The following is a 21764-nucleotide window of genomic DNA, read 5'->3' as shown; positions in this document are numbered from 1 at the left end:
TACCATGTAAGAACAGGGTCTTCTATGATTCCTCATCTGTATCCCATGGACCCTATCCCGAAATAGTCTGGTGTGGTGAGACCCATTCAAGGATCCTGGAGAGAATATTAATGGAGAGAATATTAAGGCTTTATCATAACCAGAGCAAATCTCTGTGCACTGACTACACAGGGAGCAGGCCCAGAGTGGGACTGTGGTTTGCAAATGCCATATAGCATATTGGATGTCAGGAACAAGGGGAGTCCTCTGACCCCAGTGTGTAAAGAGAGTTGGAGCCTGCTGAGGGCACCTTGAGAATCCTTAGGTGTAAACTCAATTAGCCTGGCCTGTGTTGGTGGCAAAAATGCACAGCACTCCACATTCTGTGCCTTTTCAGCATCCAGGGAACCATAGCATACTACAGCCCATCTGTTCCAATCTGCTCACTGGTGCAGTTAAAGCCCAGAGAGGGAAAGTGACTTTCCTAAGATCACACAGCAAGTGAGTGGCACAGCCAGCAGAAGGAGCTGAATATTTTCAACTCTTCCCTCTCTCACTCTTAATGACAAAATCCTTCCTGAAACTGAACATTTTAGACAGTGGGGACTTTTCTCTTAGAGAGAAAATAATCAGATAGTCACATTCTTCCCAAGGTCTGAATGGGTGTCGTTCTTTCTCTACTCCTCTGCTCTCAAAATGGAAAATTAAATTCCAAAAAGGAGTTTGCCTAACTTACATTAAAAGCGCAATAATGGTGGATCTCTAGACCAGATAAGGTAGGGCTTTGTAGGGCATAGTAGAGATTGTGCTTTTTTTTTTCTTTTCTTTAATGTGTGATGTGGAGTCTTGGAGGATTTTGAGTTATAACAAGGGCTGACATCTATTTTTTTTAAAAATACTTCTGGCTGTTGTATGACTTCTCCCTGCTGGTCCCTAAAAGGTGAAGATGGATAAAAGGAGACAGATGAGCTCAGCGGTGTGAGTGGGGGCTGCGGGGGCCTTGAGATAGTGACTGAGAAGTGTGGGGGAGGCAGGCTGTTTCAGGGCAGACTGTACCCGTGGGCAGCCGAGGGCACGTGTAAGTGACCCAGTTGATCATGTCCTAGTTGACGAGAGCGAGCAGAAGAGTCTAGAGCTCTCATCCACTTGCTTGTCAGCTCTCGAGACCCAAGACGACCCCTTGGGCTACGCGAAGTCATGACGCCTCTCATGCTCACTGTGACTGTGCTGGTGCTCTTGGCCCAGGCCTTCCCAGGTAATCGAGACCTCTCCAGGGCGGGGTGGGGTGCAGAGGGGCTCTCGGCCAGGGCACTGCAGGGCCTGGGAGGACGGGCTGGTAGGTGGCAATGTGTAACACCACTTATCTGGGGAAGAGGGAAGAGCCCCCAAGTACTGGGTTCGACCCTGCCCCACCGTTTATTAGCTCTGTGATGTCCCCAGAAAATGACGTGGCTCCGGTTGGTTTCAATGTACTCATTTGTCCATTTGAAAGAATAAACCAGGTTGTGGAATCCACATGAACACACTGGAATTTTGGTGTGTTACAAATGCAGCTTCTTTATTTTCTAAGCCCACCGAAGAGGGGACCTGGCACCCAGACAGCCATCCTTGCCAGGAACAGGTGGCAGCTCTTAGGAACCAGCTGTAACCCCCAAACTGTTCCCTCAGCCACCCTCTCAGACCCCCTTTCTTTGGTCAGCTCCAGGGATCAGGGACAGGAGGTCTGTTGCTCGAGGAGGAGTGGGGCCGGGCAGGGGAAACAGGAAAGAGTGGAGGCAACAGTGACCCTTTCTGCCAGCGGTCACTGGAATTACTTGGATTTTGCACTGTTCACAGCTGCCTTAAGGCAGCCTGTCAGCACCAGTCCCTGCACCAAAGCCGTGGAACAGCTTTAAGTAGAGAAGGGCCCTCATCAAACTTGCCCAGGCCAAGGTGCCAGCACCATCCCCTCAACAGAGAGGAGCTTGCTCCCCCTGCCCCGTCCCCCACCCCACCCAGCATCTCTCTAACTTTCCACAGGCCAGGATGTGAGTGGATTGCTTGGAAACACTGCCTCACACTTTGTGCCAGACACAGGCATGAAACACCATCCACCTCCAAATCCTGGGTTAGAACCTGCTCCATCAGTTTTTAGCTCTTTGGCACCCGACAAGCCATTTGGCTGCTCTGAGTTCCAGTGTACTTACTTCTCAATCCTATATAATAAAGAGGTAATATGCAAATTGACATTCACGCCAACACACAAGATGGCCGCCCCCATGTGGTCAAAGATGGCCACCCCCATGTGGACACAAGACGGCCACCACAAGATGGCCAGCAGGGGAGGGCAGTTGTGGGGGACCAGGCCTGCAGGGGAGGACAGTTGGGAGGGACCAGGCCTGCAGGGGAGGGCAGTTGGGGGGACCAGGTCTTCAGGGGAGGGCAGTTGGGGGTGACCAGGCCTGTAGAGGAGGGCAGTTGGGGGCCATCAGGCCTGCAGGGGAGGGCAGTTAGGGGTGACCAAGCTGGCAGAGGAGGGCAGTTGGGGGCAACCAGGCCTGCAGGGGAGGACATTGGGGGGGAACCCAGGCTGGCAGGGGAGGGCAGTTGGGGGCGACCAGGCCAGCAGGGGAGGGCCGTTGGGGGGGACTAGGCCTGCAGAGGAGGGAAGTTGGGGGGCACCAGGCCTGCAGGGGAGGGCCAATGGGGGCGACCAGGCTGGCAAGGGAGGGAAGTTAGGGGTGACCAGGCCAGCAGGGGAGGACCGTTGGGGGCGACCAGGCCTGCAGGGGAGGGCAGGCTGGCAGGGGAAGGCAGTTAGGGGTGACCAGGCTGGCAGGGGAAGGCAGTTGGGGGTGACCGGGCCTGCAGGGGAGGGCAGATGGGGGTGACCAGGCCAGCAGGGGAGGGCCATTGGCGACCAGGCCTGCAGGGGAGGACAGTTAGCGGTGACCAGGCCTGCAGGGAAGGGCAGTTGGAGGTGACCAGGCAGTTGGGGGGACCAGGCTGGCAGGGGAGGGCAGTTAGGGGTGACCGGGCCTGCAGGGGAGGGCAGGGCAGTTGGGGGTGACCAGGCCTGCAGGGGAGGGAAGTTGGGGGCGACCAGGCCGGCAGGGAGGGCAGTTAGGGACAACCAGGCTGGCAGGGGAGGGCAGTTAGCAGTGACCAGGCCTGCAGGGAAGGGCAGTTAGGGGCAATCAGGCCAGCAGGGGAGGGCAGTTAGGGCCAGCAGGGGAGGGCAGTTAGGGGCAATCAGGCCAGCAGGGGAGCAGTTAGGTGTTGATCAGGCTGGCAGGGGAGTGGTTAGGGGGTGATCAAGCTGGCAGGCAGAAGTGGTTAGGGGCAATTAGGCAGGTAGGCAGGTGAGCAGCTGGGAGCCAGCAGTCCTGGATTGTGAGAGGGATGTCCAACTGTCCGTTTAGCAGTTGGTCGGACATCCCTTGAGGGGTCCCAGATTGGAGAGGGTGCAGGCTGGGCTGAGGGACACCCTCCCCCCCCCCTCGTGCACAAATTTCGTGCACCAGGTCTCTAGTGTGGAATAATATGTTAGCTTGAGGAGTCAATATTGGGGAACATTTAGTGAATGCAGTTTGTAGTATTCTATTGCCTTGACTTTATTTCTTCTTTGGTGCTTCCTGTTATTTGTATGTTGGAGTTTTTTTGCTTATCATCAATATTTGTAACTTTCTATTGATTTCATTTTACCTCTTTCTTTCTTTTTTTTAAAAAAAATACATTTTAATTGATTTCAGAGAGAGAAAGGAAGAGGGAGAGATAGAAACATCAATAATGAGAGAGAATCATTGATTGGCTACCTCCTGCATGCCCCTTATTGGGGAATCAAGCCTGCAACCTGGGATGTGCCCTTGACCAGAATGGAACCCGGGCCCCTTCAGTCTGCAGGCCAACGCTCTATCCACTGAGCCAAAATGGCCAGGGCATTTCTTCCTTTCCTTTTGATGAACATATCCTTTTTTTCACCTTGTGTTTCTCAGAAGCCATGATCTGTTGCATTTATTTGCTCATGTGTTCCTTCTAGTTTAATCTTTACTTATGGAATGGTTTATAAAATGTATAATTATTTTTGAGGTCTTATCATGATTTATCAACTTTATTTAATGGTTTTTATAGACCATTTCATTTAATCCCCACAACAACTCTCTGAGGCAGGTGCGATATCTTCTTTTTAGAAAAGAAGAAATTGATGCTCTGAGAAGGGTGCTAGCCCGCCCAAGGTCTCCCAGTTGGCTTGTGGTGTAGACAGATTTAAAATCCAGGTGTGTGGGTCTCCATGTTCCTAGCCGTTAGAACCCATGGAACCTGTGAGAGAACTTTCAGGAAAGGATGGACTTGAAATGGGGTGTCCAGAAAGGATGCAAGACTCTACCACATTATAAATCTAGGGGTGTCTCCTCCAGCATCTGTGCCCCCCTCTTTCAGCCTGATGGTTAGCCTTCTCAAGCCAGGACTCATTTCCCCTCGGGACTGATTTTGGCTCCCTTCTCTTTTTCTCTTTGTAACAGGCAGCACTGAAAAATGCTGGAATCTTCATGGCAACTGCCGTGAGGAATGCCATAAGGACGAAAAAGTCTTTATTTTCTGCCCGAGCGGCAATCTGTGCTGTGTGAAGCCCAAGTTCCAGCCGAAGATAATACGGCAGTGAATTCGTGGTTGAAGCCGGAGGGCGCAACGATGAAGAAAACCCTGCCCTGCGCCTGAGCACGGAGATTCCTGAGTTTTATTAAAACACCTTTGGCTGACTTCTGTGTGTGTCTCTTAGTCAACCTAATCAAACTCAAGCAGAGGAGGTGTAGGAAAGGAAGTATGTATAGGCGAGGAAACGGGACTTACACATATCTTACCTCATCCAGTCCTTTCAACTAACCTAACCAGTAGACTGTGTCATCACTTTTATTTTATGGATGAGGCTTGGACTGGTGAGTCATTTTGCCCAACGTCACATAACTAACCTGCGGAGGCTGCTGGGATTAAATGTCGGTCCGCATATAAGTTTGCAATTAGCTCCTTGCCTCCTGGACTATTGCTGTTATAAATAGAAATGCGTATTATATTCATTAGAATCTCTCAAAAGCCAGGGGTAGACGGTGTTACACTGGGGTCCTGTTTTCTGGGATTGTTATGGAAGCTGAAGAGTTAGAGGCAGAAAACTGTGTTTATCCCGCGGCCTACTCCATACTCCGTTGTTTCTCTCTCTATATATTATTCTAATTTTTAAATATTTAGTTTAAATTTTCATCAAAACAATACATCCACATGGTTTTAAGAGTCAACTTTGAATAAGAGAGGATAATAAACTATTGGAGTCACCCATTTCCCCTTTTCCATTTCTTGCTTTCCAAAGAAAACCATTTTCACATCTTTTGGTTGTTTCTTTGGATTTTACTTCCATATCTATAAACAATATGCTAACTTATATGGTTAATTCATAATTTTTATTTTTCAGTTTTACTAGTAGGTATTACCCATTAAACTCCTACTACCAGTATGGAAGGTGAGAATTTGATTCTTTTATCTCCAGTGAATATGTTCAGAATCATTAGGGATTTATCAGTCTTATCCTCTTGGAGGATTCTCTTCTTGGGCACTTGGACCTGCTTCACTCTGAACTGGTTGTCTCTACACCTGGTGACCTGCTGCCGTCCTAGATCTCCATTCACACCCTCTGGGGGAATCTTTTTTATAGTCTCTGAGATAAATGCCCTGCTTCCTGGATCCTGGGTCTCCCTCCCTCCCTTCCTCCTTCCCTCTCTCTCTCTCTCTCTCTCTTTCTTTCATTTTTCTTTTTTGTTAATCCTCACCTGAGGATATTTTTCCCCATTGATTTTTAGAGAAAGTGGAGGGAGTAGGGGGGTGGGGGAGAGAGAGAGAAACATTTATGTGAGAGAGACACATTTATCCGTTGCCTCCCACACACAACCCGCCAGAGAGCAGGGAGTGAACCGGCAATCCAGCACATGCCCTTGACTGGGACTCAAACCCGCGATCCTTTGGTGCTCCAACCACTGAGCAACACTGTCCAGGGCGGGTCTTTCTTGATATACTCTTTTATTTTGGCAGAGGACCTCCTGGTAGTGAAAAGGTCTGACCTCATTGTACTAATCTTACAATTGGTTAGTATGTAGTTTGGTTGCTTATTCCATATTATAAATTACTTTCTCTCAGTTTTAAGGTCATTGTCCCATTGTCTTTCAACATCTAGTGTCACTCTGAAGAAATCTAGCCATTCTGAATCTTGTCTCTCTGTGTGTGACCTGTTATTTCTCTCTGAAAGCTTGTAAGACGTTTCTCTTTGTTTACAGGGTGTTTGAAATTTCATGATGGTTGTGCTTAAATTTACTGAAGGTTTATTTTAATCAGTTTCACTGAGCACTCAATGGGCCCTGTCAATCTGGAAACTTATGTCCTTCACTTCTAGGACTTTTTTCCCCTTAGATTTATTTCTTTAACGATAGATATCCTGCCCTTTGTTTTTCCTGTTTCCTATCTCTGGAATTCTTATTTTTAAAATGTTAAGTTCCCCGACAGATTCTCTTATTTCCTTCTATTTTCTCTACTGCTTTTATCTCTATCATTTTATTCTATTTTTTTTTAGAAATTTCATCTTTTTACTTTTATTCTCTAAAGTATGTCTCATTTCTTATTTTTCTTCTTTTCTTTTTGAAAATAGCGTCCTGTTCTTCTTTCATGCTTACAATAGCTTCTCTTATTTTTCTGAGAATTTTGATAATTTTCTGATGATAGTATCCTCTGCATAATCTATTTCATTTTAGTTGCATTTATTTATCTATTTATTTATTTTTAGTGTTAGAAGCTTTCCTTATCTGGTTAGTAGTTCTTGGCCATATGCTTATAGTTTGGAGTGGGCCACGACTAACTGGTTTATTTGATCAGAGAGCATGCAGTGCTTGTGTCTTTAGTTTTTTTTCTCTTGGACTGGTCACATTTTTCTGGGAAGAATCCTCCACAAGCCTTTTAGAGGGAATGTTTGTGCCTCCCAGATTTATATGTTGAAATCCCAATTCCCAATGTATTAGGAAGTGGGGTTTTTGGGCGGTGATCAGGCCATGAGGATGGAATCCTGATGAATGGGATTAGTGCCCTTCTAAAAAAGACCCACAGAGCTCGTCTCTCCCAGAAAGTGAGGAGACAGTGAGATGAACCAGGAAGTGGGCTCTCACCAGACACTGACTCTGCTGGTGCCCTGATCTTGGACTTCCTGGGCTCCAGACTGTGAGAAATGAATGTTTATGGTTTCACCCACCCAGTCTGTGGTAGTTTGTTACAGCACAAACAGACAAAGACATACGGTATCTGTGTCGTCAGGTATTTCCTTTGAGATTGGCTGGATTTCCCTGGGAAGAATCCTTCACAATCCTGCTTGTCACTGTCCTCAAAGCTGAGATGGCAAAGAAGGCTGGGTCTTAACATTAAGTTTATAAAACGTCACTTAACTCTCCCACTGGCATCCTGTGCCTTGTCCCAGAGACCCTTTGTACTAGTCTCCTGAGATAATGAAGCTCTAGCTCTCTGCTGGGAAAGGAGAAGGATGATCACGGGGGGAATCTGCTGGGCTCGACTACACAAGATCTGACAGAGATGGAGAAGGGAGAGAGGGCTTACAGCAACCAAGCTCAGACCTTGGTGGGCCACATCCCTGATTGCAACATAGCCTCGGCAGGAATCTCAGCCGTCAGCTCTACCCACCTGCAGAGCTGAGCTGGGGACCCCGTCTGGCTGAGAGCTCAGTTGGCAGATTTGAGTCCCCAGACAATGAACTGTGACGCCCATTTAATGGCTGCCCAGACAGGAAAGCAAATGTGCAGTCCTGCACAGCTGCTGAGGATAGCCTGAGTCGTGCTGACCAGGCCACCTGCTCAGGGAACCTGGGCAGCCACAGAAATCCTGGCAGCCCAGCCGACTGCCCTGCCTAGCTGTTACGTATAGCCTCTGGCCCTGCGTAACCGGAGGGCCTGAACAGTGACCCCGCACAGCCTTGGAAATCAACCTGTGGTCCCATCCAACAGTGGAACTCAGTGCTCAGCCTGCCCTGGAGCCCAGCCCAGCCTATGGCCTTGTCCAATTGCTGAACACAGCCTGCTGCCTCACCCTGGCCAGGAACCCAGCCAGTGACCCCACCCAATCACAGAGAACAGCCTGTAGCCCCACAAGGGAGCCCAAACAGGAACCCCACCCAACCATGGAGCACTGTCTCTGGTCCCACCCAACTGTGGTGTACATCTGGAGGCCTCTCCTGACCAGACGACTTGGTCAGTAACCTTGCCCGACGGTGGCCTACCTGATTGTGAAGTCCGGCCTATAGCTCCACTCAACTTCAGGGCACAGCCTACAGCCCTGCTTGACTTGCAGTATTTTCATTGTTTCCATGTGGCTTACAAACATGTCTGCCACCACTCCTCCATTCACACTGCTCTCCGAACTGGAATATGCTCTCACATCCTCCCCCTCTCCGCCATTTCTCCGAAGTCTATCTTCCTTCAAGTTTTGGAGAAGGTCCTCCATGCAACCTTCTCTGACCCCCCTGGCCTTTGGTGATTGTCCCCACACTTCATTCTACTACAGTATGTTCTGTTTTTTAAAAAAAATATATTTTATTGATTTTTTTACAGAGAGGAAGGGAGAAGGATAAAGAGTTAGAAACATCGATGAGTGAGAAACATCGATCAGCTGCCTCCTGCACACTCCCTTCTGGGGATGTGCCCGCAACCAAAGTACATGCCCTTGACCGGAATCGAACCCTGGGACCCTTCAGTCCACAGGCCGACGCTCTATCCACTGAGTCAAACTGGTTAGGGCTACAATATGTTTTTTTTTTTTTATTTTGATGAATCACAGGCTACTTTGAATTGTTTTTATTCATGTGGCCACTCTGCCTGACCACTATACTTGTCTTTTTGGAGGTCATTAAGGCTATTCATCAAATATTTCTGGCTTTCTGGGTTCTAGGCCTGTGATAGAATTGCACTTCTTGGCCCTCTTGTGGTGGAATGGGGCCATGTCATCGTTGTGGCCAGTGAGTTAGGAGCTACATGTCCCTTCCAAAGGTCAGGACATATACAACGGCCAGTTCAAGACCCGTCAGAGCTCTCTCTTCTTCTGCGGTGATGATGAGCAGCAAGTGAGTGGCCATTCAGCCAGTCTGGCTCCAGGATGAGGAGATTCGGGCAGCGTCTCCAGCCAACCTGCAATGACGCTGCAGCTTGTGTGAAGAGTAAACCTTTGTTCTTATAACCCACCGAGATTCCTTCTTTGTTACTGCTTCATAACGGGGTTTATCCTATTAGGGGACTGTACCCTATCATGCTCTGTATTTCTTGTGCTCAATAGACTATGGGCACATAGTAGATACTTACTCAAGATCCGATTTCTTTGGCAAACATTTCTTGAGTTTTTTGGGAGGATATAAAGCTTATTTAAAAATTCGTGCTTTTCCTTTTCCTAAGGAAGCCGTAAGAATTTCAAGGGCAGAAACCCTTTAGACAGTGAATCTGCCACTACCTCAGTCCTCGATCCACAGGAAACTTAAAAGGCCTGGGTGGTTTGGGAAGTGGAGGGGGAGGTGAGAGAAGGCATTCTAGGAGGGATGGAAACATGACCAACAGGGATGGAGCAATGGCTGGTTCCTGGGAAAGTAGACACATTAAACGAAGGACTCGGGGGAAGAACCGCTTCTGGAAAGTTTAGGCAACAGCAGAGATAAGAAGCCGGAAGACATCCTGGGAGGCACAAGGAGAGCTAGGACAGCGATAAGCTGGAAACACGCTCCCATACACAGCTGGGGCCTCCTTTACCAGCTCTCACCAGAGCTCAGAGTTACATTGTGTGCACGACAGGCACGGAGGAGCGGGGTCTGTCCTTGAGCTTGGATTCGGGGTAAGCATGCTGGCTCTCAGAGTTGAGACCCAAAGTTTTGAAATGTTCAACTTTGACTCGAAGAAACACAGTGAGCAGAGAAGTCTCTGAATCGCTGACCACCCTGGTTCCTTTTCTTGAATATTGACCATGTTGACACGCAAGGAGGGTCAGGAGAGCTTCAGGGAGGAAAGGGGTCAACAGTCAAATGCCCCAAAGGCGAGGAGGGTGAGTTCATAGTTAACACCAGCAGCGACCCGGCACCAGGGGCTTCCCCGGCAGTGCGCTGCCCCATGCAATCTTCACAGCGAATCTCTGTGTCACAGTATTGTCTCCATGAGGGAGAAGGAAAAACTGAAGTCCAGAGACATTGTTCAGGGTCACTTAATTAATAGTGGCAAGGTGATGGTTTTAATCCAGATGTTTGGCTTCAAAGCTTACGTCCTTTGGTGATAGATTGCTAAACATCGTTTCAAATAACTTGAAGAAAAAGCCTCAGCATGGCCATCACCAGGAGCCAGAGAGCTGGAACGTAATAGAAACCAGGAAAATCTCCAAGCTTATTTGGGCCAGTAGCTTCGTCCTCTTTTCTCACCACCCTCCCCGCCCCATGTCCCCACCCCAAAGCCTATAGAGAAGTGGCCTGTAGCTGCATTTCCTTTCCTGAGCCCGGGAATCGAACCCGGGACCCTTCAGTCTGCGTGCCAACACTCCATCCACTGAGCCAAACCGGCTAGGGCCAATTCTGTAATCTTGTCTGAAAACCACACATTCCCTCCCCAATTCTTTATTCCTTTCTTATTTTTCTTGCTCTGCTTTCATAACTTCCTTTGCTCTTTTTCTGTTCTTAATGACAGGTGCCTATTTCATGCCTGGCAACAAAGAAAAGCTCAAATTTGCAGATATCAGTAAGGGAGATGGTGCCATAGTTTTCTGAACCTTTTACAAAGGTTTACCTAATGTATTAGCTAATGAATCAGATTCTTTGTAGCCAATCGATTCTTTTCTTGGAGAGCTCTGAATGAGAGCCATGGCAAAGTAGTTGGCTATGAATAGAAGCAGAAGTGTGGGGGTGGAGATGCTAAATCTTAAGACACCCCAAAGATGCAGATCAATCTGGCTTGGGTTGTCGGGGAGCCCTTTTTAGCTTGGAGAGCAACCAGGGCAATTTGTCTTGCAGCACCTTGTGCCAGAGGGGAAGGAGTCTCCTCTACTAGGTAAAACCATTGGGGATTCTGCTAAAGAATGCACGTGATGGAACCAGGCCACCCCCTCCTCAGGCCACTTTACTCTGGTCATCAGCACCCACCAGAAGCAAACAAGCAGAGCTGTGATGGAGCTCTGCACTGGAGGAGAAGTGGATGCCCGAATAGGAGTTCAATGTAGGAGAACCTGGGGTCACTAAGGGTCCTTTGGGTGTGCGAAGGAGTCCCTTGCAGACGAAGGCTGCTGCAGGAATAGCACTCCTCTGAGTTGCTCTCTTCTCTCTCTCCAGCCGGTCAGGACGCTCAGCCCAACACCCTAATCTGCTAATTAGAAAAACTCTCCTTCCTCAAGAGTGGGTGAAGTTGTGCCCTCTGGCCTTGCCCTGGGCCGTGTAAGCTCCAATGGCCCTTCAGGTTCGTTTTCTGCCACCCTGTCGGGAAGGCGAGGGAATGAGTTTCCTCACTAGCAAGCTTGGAGGTGAGCTCCTGGCCAATAGAGCAGTTTGTTTTCTTTCTTTTTAGTCTTCTGTTGCCAGGGGTTGAGTTAATTATTTATGACAAATTTGTCTTTATTGGTCTTATGCAAAGTCTCTCTCTTGTTTTATTTTGCTGATTTATTTCCCTATAATCAACTCCTATCTATGTCCTGCACAGACAACTCTCAATGTTTTAATTTGTATCTTTTTTGATGTTGTTAATCCTCAGCTGACGATATTTTTTCCCCATTGCTTTTCAGAGAATAGAAGGGAGGGAAGGAAGGAAGGAAGATGGGGGGGGGGGGGGGGAGAGAGTGAGAGTGAGAGAGAGAGAGAGAGAGAGAGAAACATTGATGTGAGAGTGAACACATGGACTGGTTGCTTCCCACACGCACCCTGAATGGGGGTGGGGAGGGGACCTGTAAGTGAAGTACGTGCCCTTTGGTGCGCAGGCCAGCGCTCTAACCACTGAGCTCACTGGCCAGGGCAATTTGTATCTTTGTAATGTGTACATATGTTTATTTTATATAAGTTGTTTTATGCTTCATTCTGTTGCTTATTTTTGAAAATTAGCACTAGTGTTAAAAGAAGTCAACTTTACTGAGATATCCTATATAATAAAAGGCTAATATGCAAATTGTCCCCAAGGGCAGGAGTTTGATTGACCAGGAGTTAGATGTGCGCTGACCACCAGGAGGTGGTGTGGAACATGGCAGGCATCGGCGATGCAGTGCTGGCAGCGGGCGGCAGTGGAGGCGCTGCTGGCCCCAATGGGCCCCAACGAGAGTGGGACCATGGCAGGATGGTGGAGCAGGTGAGGGGGCGGTGCCAGGCCAAGGCGGGTGCGAAGGGAGGCCCTGGATGGTAGCAGCAACATCAGGCAGCCGGGGGAAGGGAGGCCCTGGCCGGTAGCCGGCAGCCGCTAGGGACCGTACTTGTGCACGAATTTCATGCACTGGGCCTCTAGTAATTTACATAAAATAAAATGCGCCCATTTTAAGGTGTGACTTTTGATGAGTTTTGACATCGTGTAGAGAACATTTTTATCATCCTAAAAGTTCTGTTGTGCCCCATCTCAGGCAATGCCCACCTCCTCCCACCAGCCCCAGGCAACTGTGCATATGTTTTTAGGTCACTGTCAATTGGATTTGTCTTTTCTTTGAGTTTCATAGAAATGAGCTTACTCTTTTTGTCTGGCTTCTCTCACCCAGTCAAATGCTTTTTAGATTCTTCCATACCATGTGTAACAGCAGTTAATTCTTTATTGCTGAGCAATATTCTACTCGTATGGATATACTGCAATTTATTTGTTTACTAGTTGATGGACATTTAGGTTATTTCTACTTATGATGACTAAAGCTACTATGAGAATTTATGTACATTTTTTGGTGTATGTCTTGGATCAATTATCTGAGACTGGAATTGCTGGGTTGTATGGTAGATGCATGCTTAACTTTGCATCTGTCACCCGGCCAGTGTGGCTCAGTGTTGAGCGTCAACCTATGAACCAGGAGGTAATGGTTCAATTCCAGGTCAGGGCACATGCCCATTTTGTGGGCTCGATCCCAAGTAGGGGGCGCACAGGAGGCAAATGATTGATGATTCTCCCTCGTAATTGATGTTTCTATCTCTCTCCCTCTCCCTTCCTCTCTCTGAAATCAATAAAAATATATTAAAAAACAAAAGAAACTGTCAAACTGTTTCCCAAAATGACAATACTGTTATAGTCAGCACTGGTTTTAAACACCATCCATATTTACTTGTATACACCTACTTCTCTAGCTTATGATAGCTACATAATACTCCAGGGTGTGCACCCGCCACATTTAACCTTCAACTCTCCAGAGACGAAGTTCAGCTTGTCTTCAACTCCCTGCCACTACGGGCCTTACTTTAACGGATATCCTTGTGCACATTCCCTTACAGACATGTGCGGGGATTCCTTCGGGCTGTGTGCCCAGGAGTGGAATTTCTGGGTCAGAACAAGTGTTTACACTTATTTGGATTAAATGTTATCAGATTCCTCCCCAGAATGGCTGCCTCCCTCTCAAAGGAAGATCCAGGTTTTGTGGGGCCTGACACTTTTACAATATTAAGATTCTTTTTCAGAAGAACACAAAATTACAAATTCAAGCTCAGGTCCAAAAGGGAATATCTATTTAATACAAACTAAGAAATAACAATAGATTGCTGGGATCTCTTAATTGACCGGAAACACTTTTTTTCTTACTATTGTTTCCTGATTGCAGCGTGGTTTCCTCTCCTTACCTAGAACATTCTAGAATTCCTAGCACTCATAAGGGTCCAAGCAAGTGAGGAACCTTGAACCTTCATGAAATTCACAGTCATTCTGCCTCTGATCTACATCCCTCCAGCAGCACATGAGTATTTATTCCCATTTTCCTGACATTATTTAGCATTGTTCACCTTTCTAATATGTGTCAATCTAGATTCAGGCTGCTGCCTGATTTTGTATGGCCCAGGAGCTAAGAATGTTTTTGTGGTTTTGTGTTGTTTTTTTTTTTTAACATTTTTAAATAGTTGGAAAAAAAATCAAAAGAATATTTAGTGACGTGTGTAAATTATATGAAGTTCAAATTTCAGTGTCTGTGAAAGTTTGATCGGAACACGGCCGCATCCATTTGCTTACATACTGTCTACGGTCCTTTCATGCTACAGATGCAGAGGCGAGTAGTGTGACAGAGACTGTAGGGCCTACCAACCCCAAAATAGTTACTACCTGGGTATTTACAGAATAAGTCAGATGACCTGGTCTGGAGCATTAATTTTTCTTGGAGACAATAGTCTTTTTCCATATCAGAAAGAAGATATTTCTCCTGTTAGTATGCCTTTGCTTCAGCCCATTTTGGAATAATAGACCTTCCCATAATTGTGCTAAAAAAGCAGTTGGCTCTTTCCTGATCTACCTGCTGGTTTAATGTATTAATAAGCCATGACTATGTAACATTCCATTCCAAAACTCAGTGGCTTAAGATGGCAATCCTTTATTGTTGCTCATGTGTCAGCAGGCAAACTGAGTCTGGCTGGATTGCTCTGCTTGAGGCTGGGGTGTCAGGGGCAGCTCTGTTTCTCATTGTAGACCTGTGGGTCCTCTGGGATGGCTCAGCTCCATGTTGGGGCATGTTCTTCTCATGGTGATGGCAGACGCACAAAAGGGCAAGTGAAACAGTCATCATCTCTTAAAGCCTAGGCTCAGAACTGGCACACGTCGCTGCTGCCCATACAGCATTAGCTAAAGGGAGTCACACAGCCCAGACAAAACGGAGGGGACAGGAAGTACATTCCTCCTAGGATGAGACCATGGCAAAAATGTGGACTCAAGTAGGGGTGACGAACTGGGGTCAATAATGCAGTCTGCCATACCTTATAAAACAATGTCACAATTGTAGTAAAAGGCTTGTCCTTTGCCCTCTAGGAGGATGCTACTTGTTCTAATAAACATGCACTGTGAAAAGCGAGGTCTGTGGCCCTCCTGCATATCTGACTCCACAAATGCTGACATTTTAGTTTCCAGTGGTGATGGCCATGGAGCTAACAAGGTATTTCTGTCTGCTTCTGCCCTTCAGTATTCTTAGAATGAACCACGAACATTTGGGACATCCTAAGATGTCTTTATTGCTGGAAAGAACCCATGGAACAGTGAAGTATCACCTCTCTCTCCCCCCTCATTTAACAGAAATGAATTAATAATAAAAACATTTCCAGAGAAACTAAAACACCACCACCACCACCACCAACAAAAACACCATTTATGGTTACAACAGCAACAACACAAAAATAAGATGCCTAGAAATAAACTTAACCAAGGAGTTAAAAGACCTGTATTTGGAAAACTATAAGGCATGGAAAAGAGAAATAGAGGAATATACAAACAAGTGGAGAATATACCATGCTCATGGATTGGAAGAATTAACATCATTAAGATGTCCATACTACCCAAAGCAATCTATAGATTTCAATTCTTATTAAAATACCAACAGCATATTTCACAGAACTAGAATAAATATTCCAAAAATTTATATGGGACCATAAAAGACCCGTAATAGCCACAGCAATCTTGAGAAAGAGGAACCAAGTTGGAGGGATCACTATACCAGATATCAAACTATACTACAAAACCATTGTAATCAAAACAGGCTGGTACTGGTACAAAAAGAGGCATATAGACCAATGGAACAGAACAGAGACCCCAGAAATCAACCCACACCAATATGGTCAATTAATATTTGACAAAGGAGGCAAGAACATACAATGGAGTAAAGACAGTCTCCTCACTAAATAGTGTTGGGAAAATTGGACAGGTACATGCAAAAAAAAAAAAAAAAAAAAAAGAACTAGCCCACAAACTTACACCATACACAAGAATAAATTCAAAATGGCTAAAACTTAAATGTAAATCATGAAACGATAAAAATCCTAGAAGAAAACATAGGCAGTAAAATCACAGACATCTCACCTAACAGAATTTTTGACAGTACATCTCCTAGTGTAAAAGAAACAAGGGGAAAAAAAAAACACACCCACAAATGACTACATCAAACTACAAAGCTTCTGCACAGAAAAAACAAACAAACAAAAAAAACCAACCACCAACAAAATGAAAAGGGAACCCATGGTATGGGAGAACATATTTCCTAATTATACATCTGATAAGGGTTAATTTCCAAAGTATGCAAAGAACTTAATCAAATCAACAAGAAGGAGACAAACAATCCAATTAAATAATGGGCAAAGGACCTGGATAGAGACTTTTCCAAAGAGGACATACAGATGGCCAACAGACGTATGAAAAAAAATGCTCAACATCACTATCACCAGAAAGATGCAAATTAAAACCACAATGAGGTGTCACCTCACACCTGTCATAATGACTACCATCAATAAACCAACAAATGACAAGTGCTGGTGAGGATGTGGAGAAAAAGAAACTCTAGCACATTGCTGGTGGAATGCAGACTGGTGTAGCCACTATGGAAAACAGTATGGAGGTTCCTCAAAAACTTAAAAATGGAAATGCCATTTGACTCCACTTCTAGAAAGATAGCCTAAGAATTCTGAAACACCAACCAGAAAGAATATATGCACCCCTATGTTCATAGTAGCATTATTTACAATAGCTAAGATCTGAAAACAGCCCAAGTGCCTATCAGTAGATTAGTGGATAAAAAAAGCTGTGGTACATTTAAAAAAAAAAATACAATGGAACTATGCAGCTGTGAAAAAGAAGGATCTCTTACCCTTTGAGACAGCATGGATGGACCTGGAGAGTATTTTGCTAAGTGAAATAAGCCAGTCAGAGAAAGACAAATAGCACATGATCTCACTTATGGAACAAAGTAAATAGATGAACAAGATAGGACCACACACATGGAAGTGTGAAATAGACGGACAGATCTCAGAGGGAAGGCGGGCGGGAAGACATTAATCAAAGAGCTTATAAGCCTCTATGGACACAGACAACAGGCAGGTGAAGGCCTGGGTGTGGGGATTGGGAGATGGATGGAGGGAGGGGGGGGGGCAATAGTGGAGAATGGAGGCCATCTGTAATACTCTCAACAATAAAATGAATTCTAAAAAAATCCATTTCCCCCTTCCTTCTCTAGTTGCATTATAAAACTTTTCAAAGATAAGGCTGTGTCTTCTCTTTGCTAACTTTTCTTCCCCCCCCACCGCAGCCCCCCCCCCCCTGCCCCAGCCTCCTCTAGAAGTGTGGTTGATTAGTCATCTGCCCATTTAATCTTAAATGACTGTTCCCTTTCTGGTTCACTGGTCATGACTCTACCCTGTTCCTTGGGGCAATAAATACCAGTCTGGACTGCTGGACTTGCCAGCCCAGAAGCCTCCTATCTTCTATCATCCATGAAGCTCCTTCTTCTGGTTTTGACCGTTATCCTGACACCGGCCCAGGCCACCAAAGGTAATCAGGCTCTCTCCCCGGGGCAGTGGCTCAGGGAACCTGGTGCCTATGCAGGGAGCGCTGGGGCTCTAACAGCTTGGGCTGGGAGAACGGCCGGGCAGGCTCCACTGAGGCCTTTGGATGATCTTTCTCGCTAAGGCGAAGTTTGGGTTCTCTGGTACCAATGGGTCTTTCTGGTGCCATTACTTGACCATCTTGAACTGCTCTCTCTGGTTGGCTTAGACGAGGTTGAACACGACCTCGGGGTGGGGTGTGGGGGAACAGGGTACAAGGAGGAGAGAGATTAGTGCATGGAGTACAGAGAAAATGGGAGTTTTTCTGAAACATTCCCTGGGGGGTTTGAATTTTGATCTCTCATTGCCTCCATGAAAATGGTTCCTGAATTTCCGATTGTTTGCGGATCCTGATGCCACTCTCTTAGGCAGCCTTAATGTATCTCCTTTAGGTGGTAGGTTACCCAGAACAATTGTTCCTAATGATCTTGGCAGCAAAAAGCCCAGGATGTTGTGGAGAAGGAAGTGTGACTTGCAGATGTCCAGATGGTGTATTTCCAATTCCTGTCCCTTTTCACTGACATGGTCAGAAAGGTACTGAAGGACAAAGGGAATGGGAACTAATTGATACTGGGCACCTGGCTATATTATAATATGAGAGAGATGAAACCCTGGAGAGAGGGGGACCTCTTGCCTGTCCCAAAGGAGGTTCTAGGCCACTGAGTGAGGAGGACTTCGAGGTTGTCACTGGGGACACAAGTGGGAAAAGAAAGGATAGTGACCTATAGTCTCCCCTAAACCTGAAAGATGCCTTATGAGGGCTTCTTTCCACATGTGTCCTATTTCCCTTACTACTGTCTTCTCTACTTTGGCCTCCCACTTCCCCAGTTCTCTGCTTTATTTCAAGACTAAGCTTGTCCCCTCTTTCCCTTTTAATTTCAGTCATGAAATGTTGGGGTAGTTTGGGAATTTGCAGAACCACATGTGAAGAGGGTGAAGTATTCTACATATTATGCAATGCTGAGGCCCAGTGCTGTGTGAATCCGAAGTACGTGCCTGACAACACTAAATCTTCAAACTCAGCTGGAAGCCTGGGGTCACCTTTGCAGCCCGACAGCTCCTAGCTAACCTGGAGTCTAACATCACTGGATCCCACAGTTCTATTAAACCATTCTTGGCTTAACCTGTTTGTGTCTGGCAGTTCTACCAAGTGTACTTAGAAATAAATAGAAAGGAAGACGTGTGTGTGTGTGTGTGTGTGTGTGTGTGTGTGTGTGTGTGTTGCAGGGGGAGGGTATTAAGGAAACAGGATAGACCAGTGGGTGGTGATAATCTCAGTCTTGCACATAGCTCCTAGCCTGCTGGCCCTCACGGCTGATCCCAGGTGATAGAAATAAGGGATGTTCATTCTATCCATTTGATTCTTGTTTTCTAGGCCAGCACAGTAGCACTTTCTGCAACAATGGAAGTGTTCTATATCTGTGTTGTCCTATATGGTAACTACTTAGCCACATGTGGCTAATGAGCACTTGAAATTTGGCTAGTATGACTGGTGAACTGAGTTTTTAATTTAAATTAATTTATATTTAAACTTATATCGCTAAATGCATATAGCTAGTGGTTATCATATTGGACAGTGTAGCTTTAGAGTCTGTAAGGCTGAGGCAGGCTATGAGGCTCGGTCTCTGGGTATTTTAGAGGAAGTCAAGGAGGCCAGAAGAATGTGTGATGAACATAAGAGTCCATTCTTGGCCTGCTGTGTCTCTTTCATTATTGGATGTCTCTTTGGGCAATTTGTGCATATAAGGATTCATAAGGGGGCTTATGAAATATTGCAAAGAATTGTAATAAGAAAGGGTCTGACATCTCCAGATTGGGAATTTCTAGTTTATTGCAATGATAACATTACAGTCACTCAGTGTCAGGAGTTATTCTTAGTGAATTTGTCGGAGACAAAAAGGGCAGAAAAGGAATTTCTTAAAAGGATAGCATGGAGTTCATAGAACTAACTAGAAGTCTGGACAATTGGGCTTGGCAGGTCCAAGGGGGAGTGGCCAGCAGGAATAACCTACCAGGAGGCCACCACCAGCACGGCCATCCTAACCCTGGACAATAGCATCACACCTGAACTCTTGTCATTGCTAATGTGAATACTCTTTTTCACCTTCCCTGTGGTTCGGATTTAATCTTTTAAAATTCAGAGTCCTTTGTCAGAGTGTCCAGTTGGCCGAGTTTGGGTCGTGTGCCTGCCTGCTAATTCCCAAGGGGGCACAGAAGGAGATTTGTCTGTAGTGCTTTCTGTGGTGGGCGGTCAGTGCTCCTTTCCACGAAGACCCAGAGAATAGAGAGTCACTCCCAGATGGGAAGGGGTTCAGATGCTGAGTGTCCATCAGGGCACAGATGACCGCTACCAGGGAATACTGCCCCCGAAGCCTTTCCTTTAACCTGGACTGTTTTCCCTTCCACTTGGACCTCTCTGATTGCCAGGGGCAGGACGAGGGTGAGGAGAGAGAGGTGTCCGAGACATAGCCTCTAAGGAGGCACTCACTCTTAGGGGCGTGCAAGTGCCTCTTTTAATGTTGCACCCTAGGCACTTCCTTCGCCTCACCCTAGACCGGACCCTGCCAGTTGTACCCTGCACTTCTCCTTTGCAGCACCCACCAAAGCTTAAATATAAATGGATTAAATGCTCTAATCAAAACACATAGGGTGGCTGAATGGATACATTAACAAGACCTGTACATATGCTGTCTACAAGAGACCCACCTGAGATCAAAAGATACACCAGACTGAAAGTAAAGGGATGGAAAAAGATATTTCATGCAAATGGAAATGAAAAAGAAAAAAAAGAAAAAAAAGAAATCTGGGCTAGTAATACTTATACCAGACAAAATAGACTTCAAAACAGCCAGCCTGGCCGGCATGGCTCAGTGGTTGAGCGTCGACCTATGAACCAGGAGGTCATGGTTCGATTCCCCGTTAGGGCACATACCTGGATTACAGACTTGATCCCCAGTGTGGGGCATGCAGGAGGCAGCCAATCAATGATTCTCTCTCATCATTGATGTTTCTATTTCTCTCTCCCTCTCCCTTCCTTTCTGAAATCAGTAAAAATATATTTAAAAATATACAAATAAATAAATAAAAAAAATTTTAAGTACCTGGCCTGTGTGGGACCCATCTGGGAACTTAATAACTAGTTTCTGACCCCACTGAGGAATTCAGGCTGCATGGAGTGAGTGGCCCTTTAAAAACTTAAAAAAGCAACTGAACAGATTTCAGGGGGTGAATGCTGCTGGTCTTAGAGAACTGGCCAGGCCAGGCTGTACCCATGTGGGAGGCATTACAAAGGTGGAGGCTACAGTCTGTTCTGGTCCTGGTGGGTCCCAGGAGATATCACACAGTAACCAGGGGACAACTTGGCTCTCCCACCAGGCCTCCGCTTTCCCTGTCTCCTGGCCTCTTAGCTCACAGTGGCTTCTACTTACTGGCTACCTCGGTAGCTCCTGCTCCTTGCTCCCCCTTCAGGCACTTCTCTTAGCTTTGGACCAGATCTCCCAGCTTAACAGAAAAATCACTATGCAACCGCCATGTTCCAGTCATAGAATGTAGGGGAGAGAGCGGAGCAAAGGAACTGAGAACAAATACATATGCAGATATGTACTAAAAAATATGCAAACACACACCCACACACCAATTACATGTCTACACACAACTACATGTAAGTATAAAATACTTACACATATACATATAAATAACATGCACACAAAATATACATAAGACATAAAAAATTTGAGCATATACAGATATGCAAAATTTACACACATACACACAAGTACATATAAACAAAGTGCAATACAAATATAGACCTAGGCACCCAAACATAAATGTGCTATAGCAATTAAACTATCTTTTTTATCCTAGCTAGTTTGGCTCAGTGCATAGAGCATCGGCCCAAGGACTGAAGGGTCCCATCTTCGATTCTGGTCTAGGGCATGTACCTTGGTTGCAGGCTCGATCCCAGGCCCCAGATCCCTGGGAGACAACCAATCAATATATCTCTCTCACATCGATGTTTCTCTCTCTCTGTCTCTCCCCCTTCCTCCCACTCTCTAAAATCAATGAAAAAAATATCCTCAGATGAGGGTTAACAACAACAAAAAAACAACAAAAAACTATCTTTTCCCATTTTTCCTTATTTCAATCAAGGCCATTTCTCATTCTTTGGGCAATTTGTGCATATAAGGATTCATAAGGGGGCTTATGAAACATTGCAAAGAGTTGTAATAAGAAAGGGTCTGAC

The 21764-nt window shown here is 46.0% G+C and overlaps 1 protein-coding gene and 1 long non-coding RNA gene across 2 annotated transcripts; both read left to right on the top strand.

Moving 5' to 3' along the window:
* Positions 1-1090: 1090 nt before the first annotated feature.
* LOC129151014 (uncharacterized) lies at positions 1091-4718 on the top strand. The gene is made up of 2 exons (XR_008557817.1): positions 1091-1234; positions 4482-4718. It is a non-coding gene; the product is annotated as an uncharacterized LOC129151014 (long non-coding RNA).
* A 12692-nt stretch (positions 4719-17410) lies between these two features.
* On the top strand, positions 17411-18585 carry DEFB121 (defensin beta 121). The gene is made up of 2 exons (XM_008141241.3): positions 17411-17468; positions 18404-18585. Exons 1-2 carry the CDS (start codon positions 17411-17413, stop codon positions 18583-18585), a joined length of 240 nt encoding a protein of 79 aa, XP_008139463.2.
* Positions 18586-21764: the final 3179 nt, after the last annotated feature.

This window comes from Eptesicus fuscus, chromosome 12, assembly GCF_027574615.1.
Source record: "Eptesicus fuscus isolate TK198812 chromosome 12, DD_ASM_mEF_20220401, whole genome shotgun sequence".
Lineage (NCBI taxonomy): Eukaryota > Metazoa > Chordata > Mammalia > Chiroptera > Vespertilionidae > Eptesicus > Eptesicus fuscus.
The sequence above is the reverse complement of the archived record's forward strand: the minus strand, read 5'-3'. Positions and strand labels throughout refer to the sequence as shown.

What these genes read in the sequence shown, in the direction of transcription:
- DEFB121 (XM_008141241.3), top strand. Translation starts at nt 17,411, where the DNA reads ATGAAGCTCCTTCTTCTGGTTTTGACCGTTATCCTGACACCGGCCCAG. An exon ending in ACCGGCCCAGGCCACCAAAG is followed by an intron (nt 17,469 to 18,403) that starts GTAATCAGGCTC and finishes TTTTAATTTCAG; the next exon opens with TCATGAAATGTTGGGGTAGT.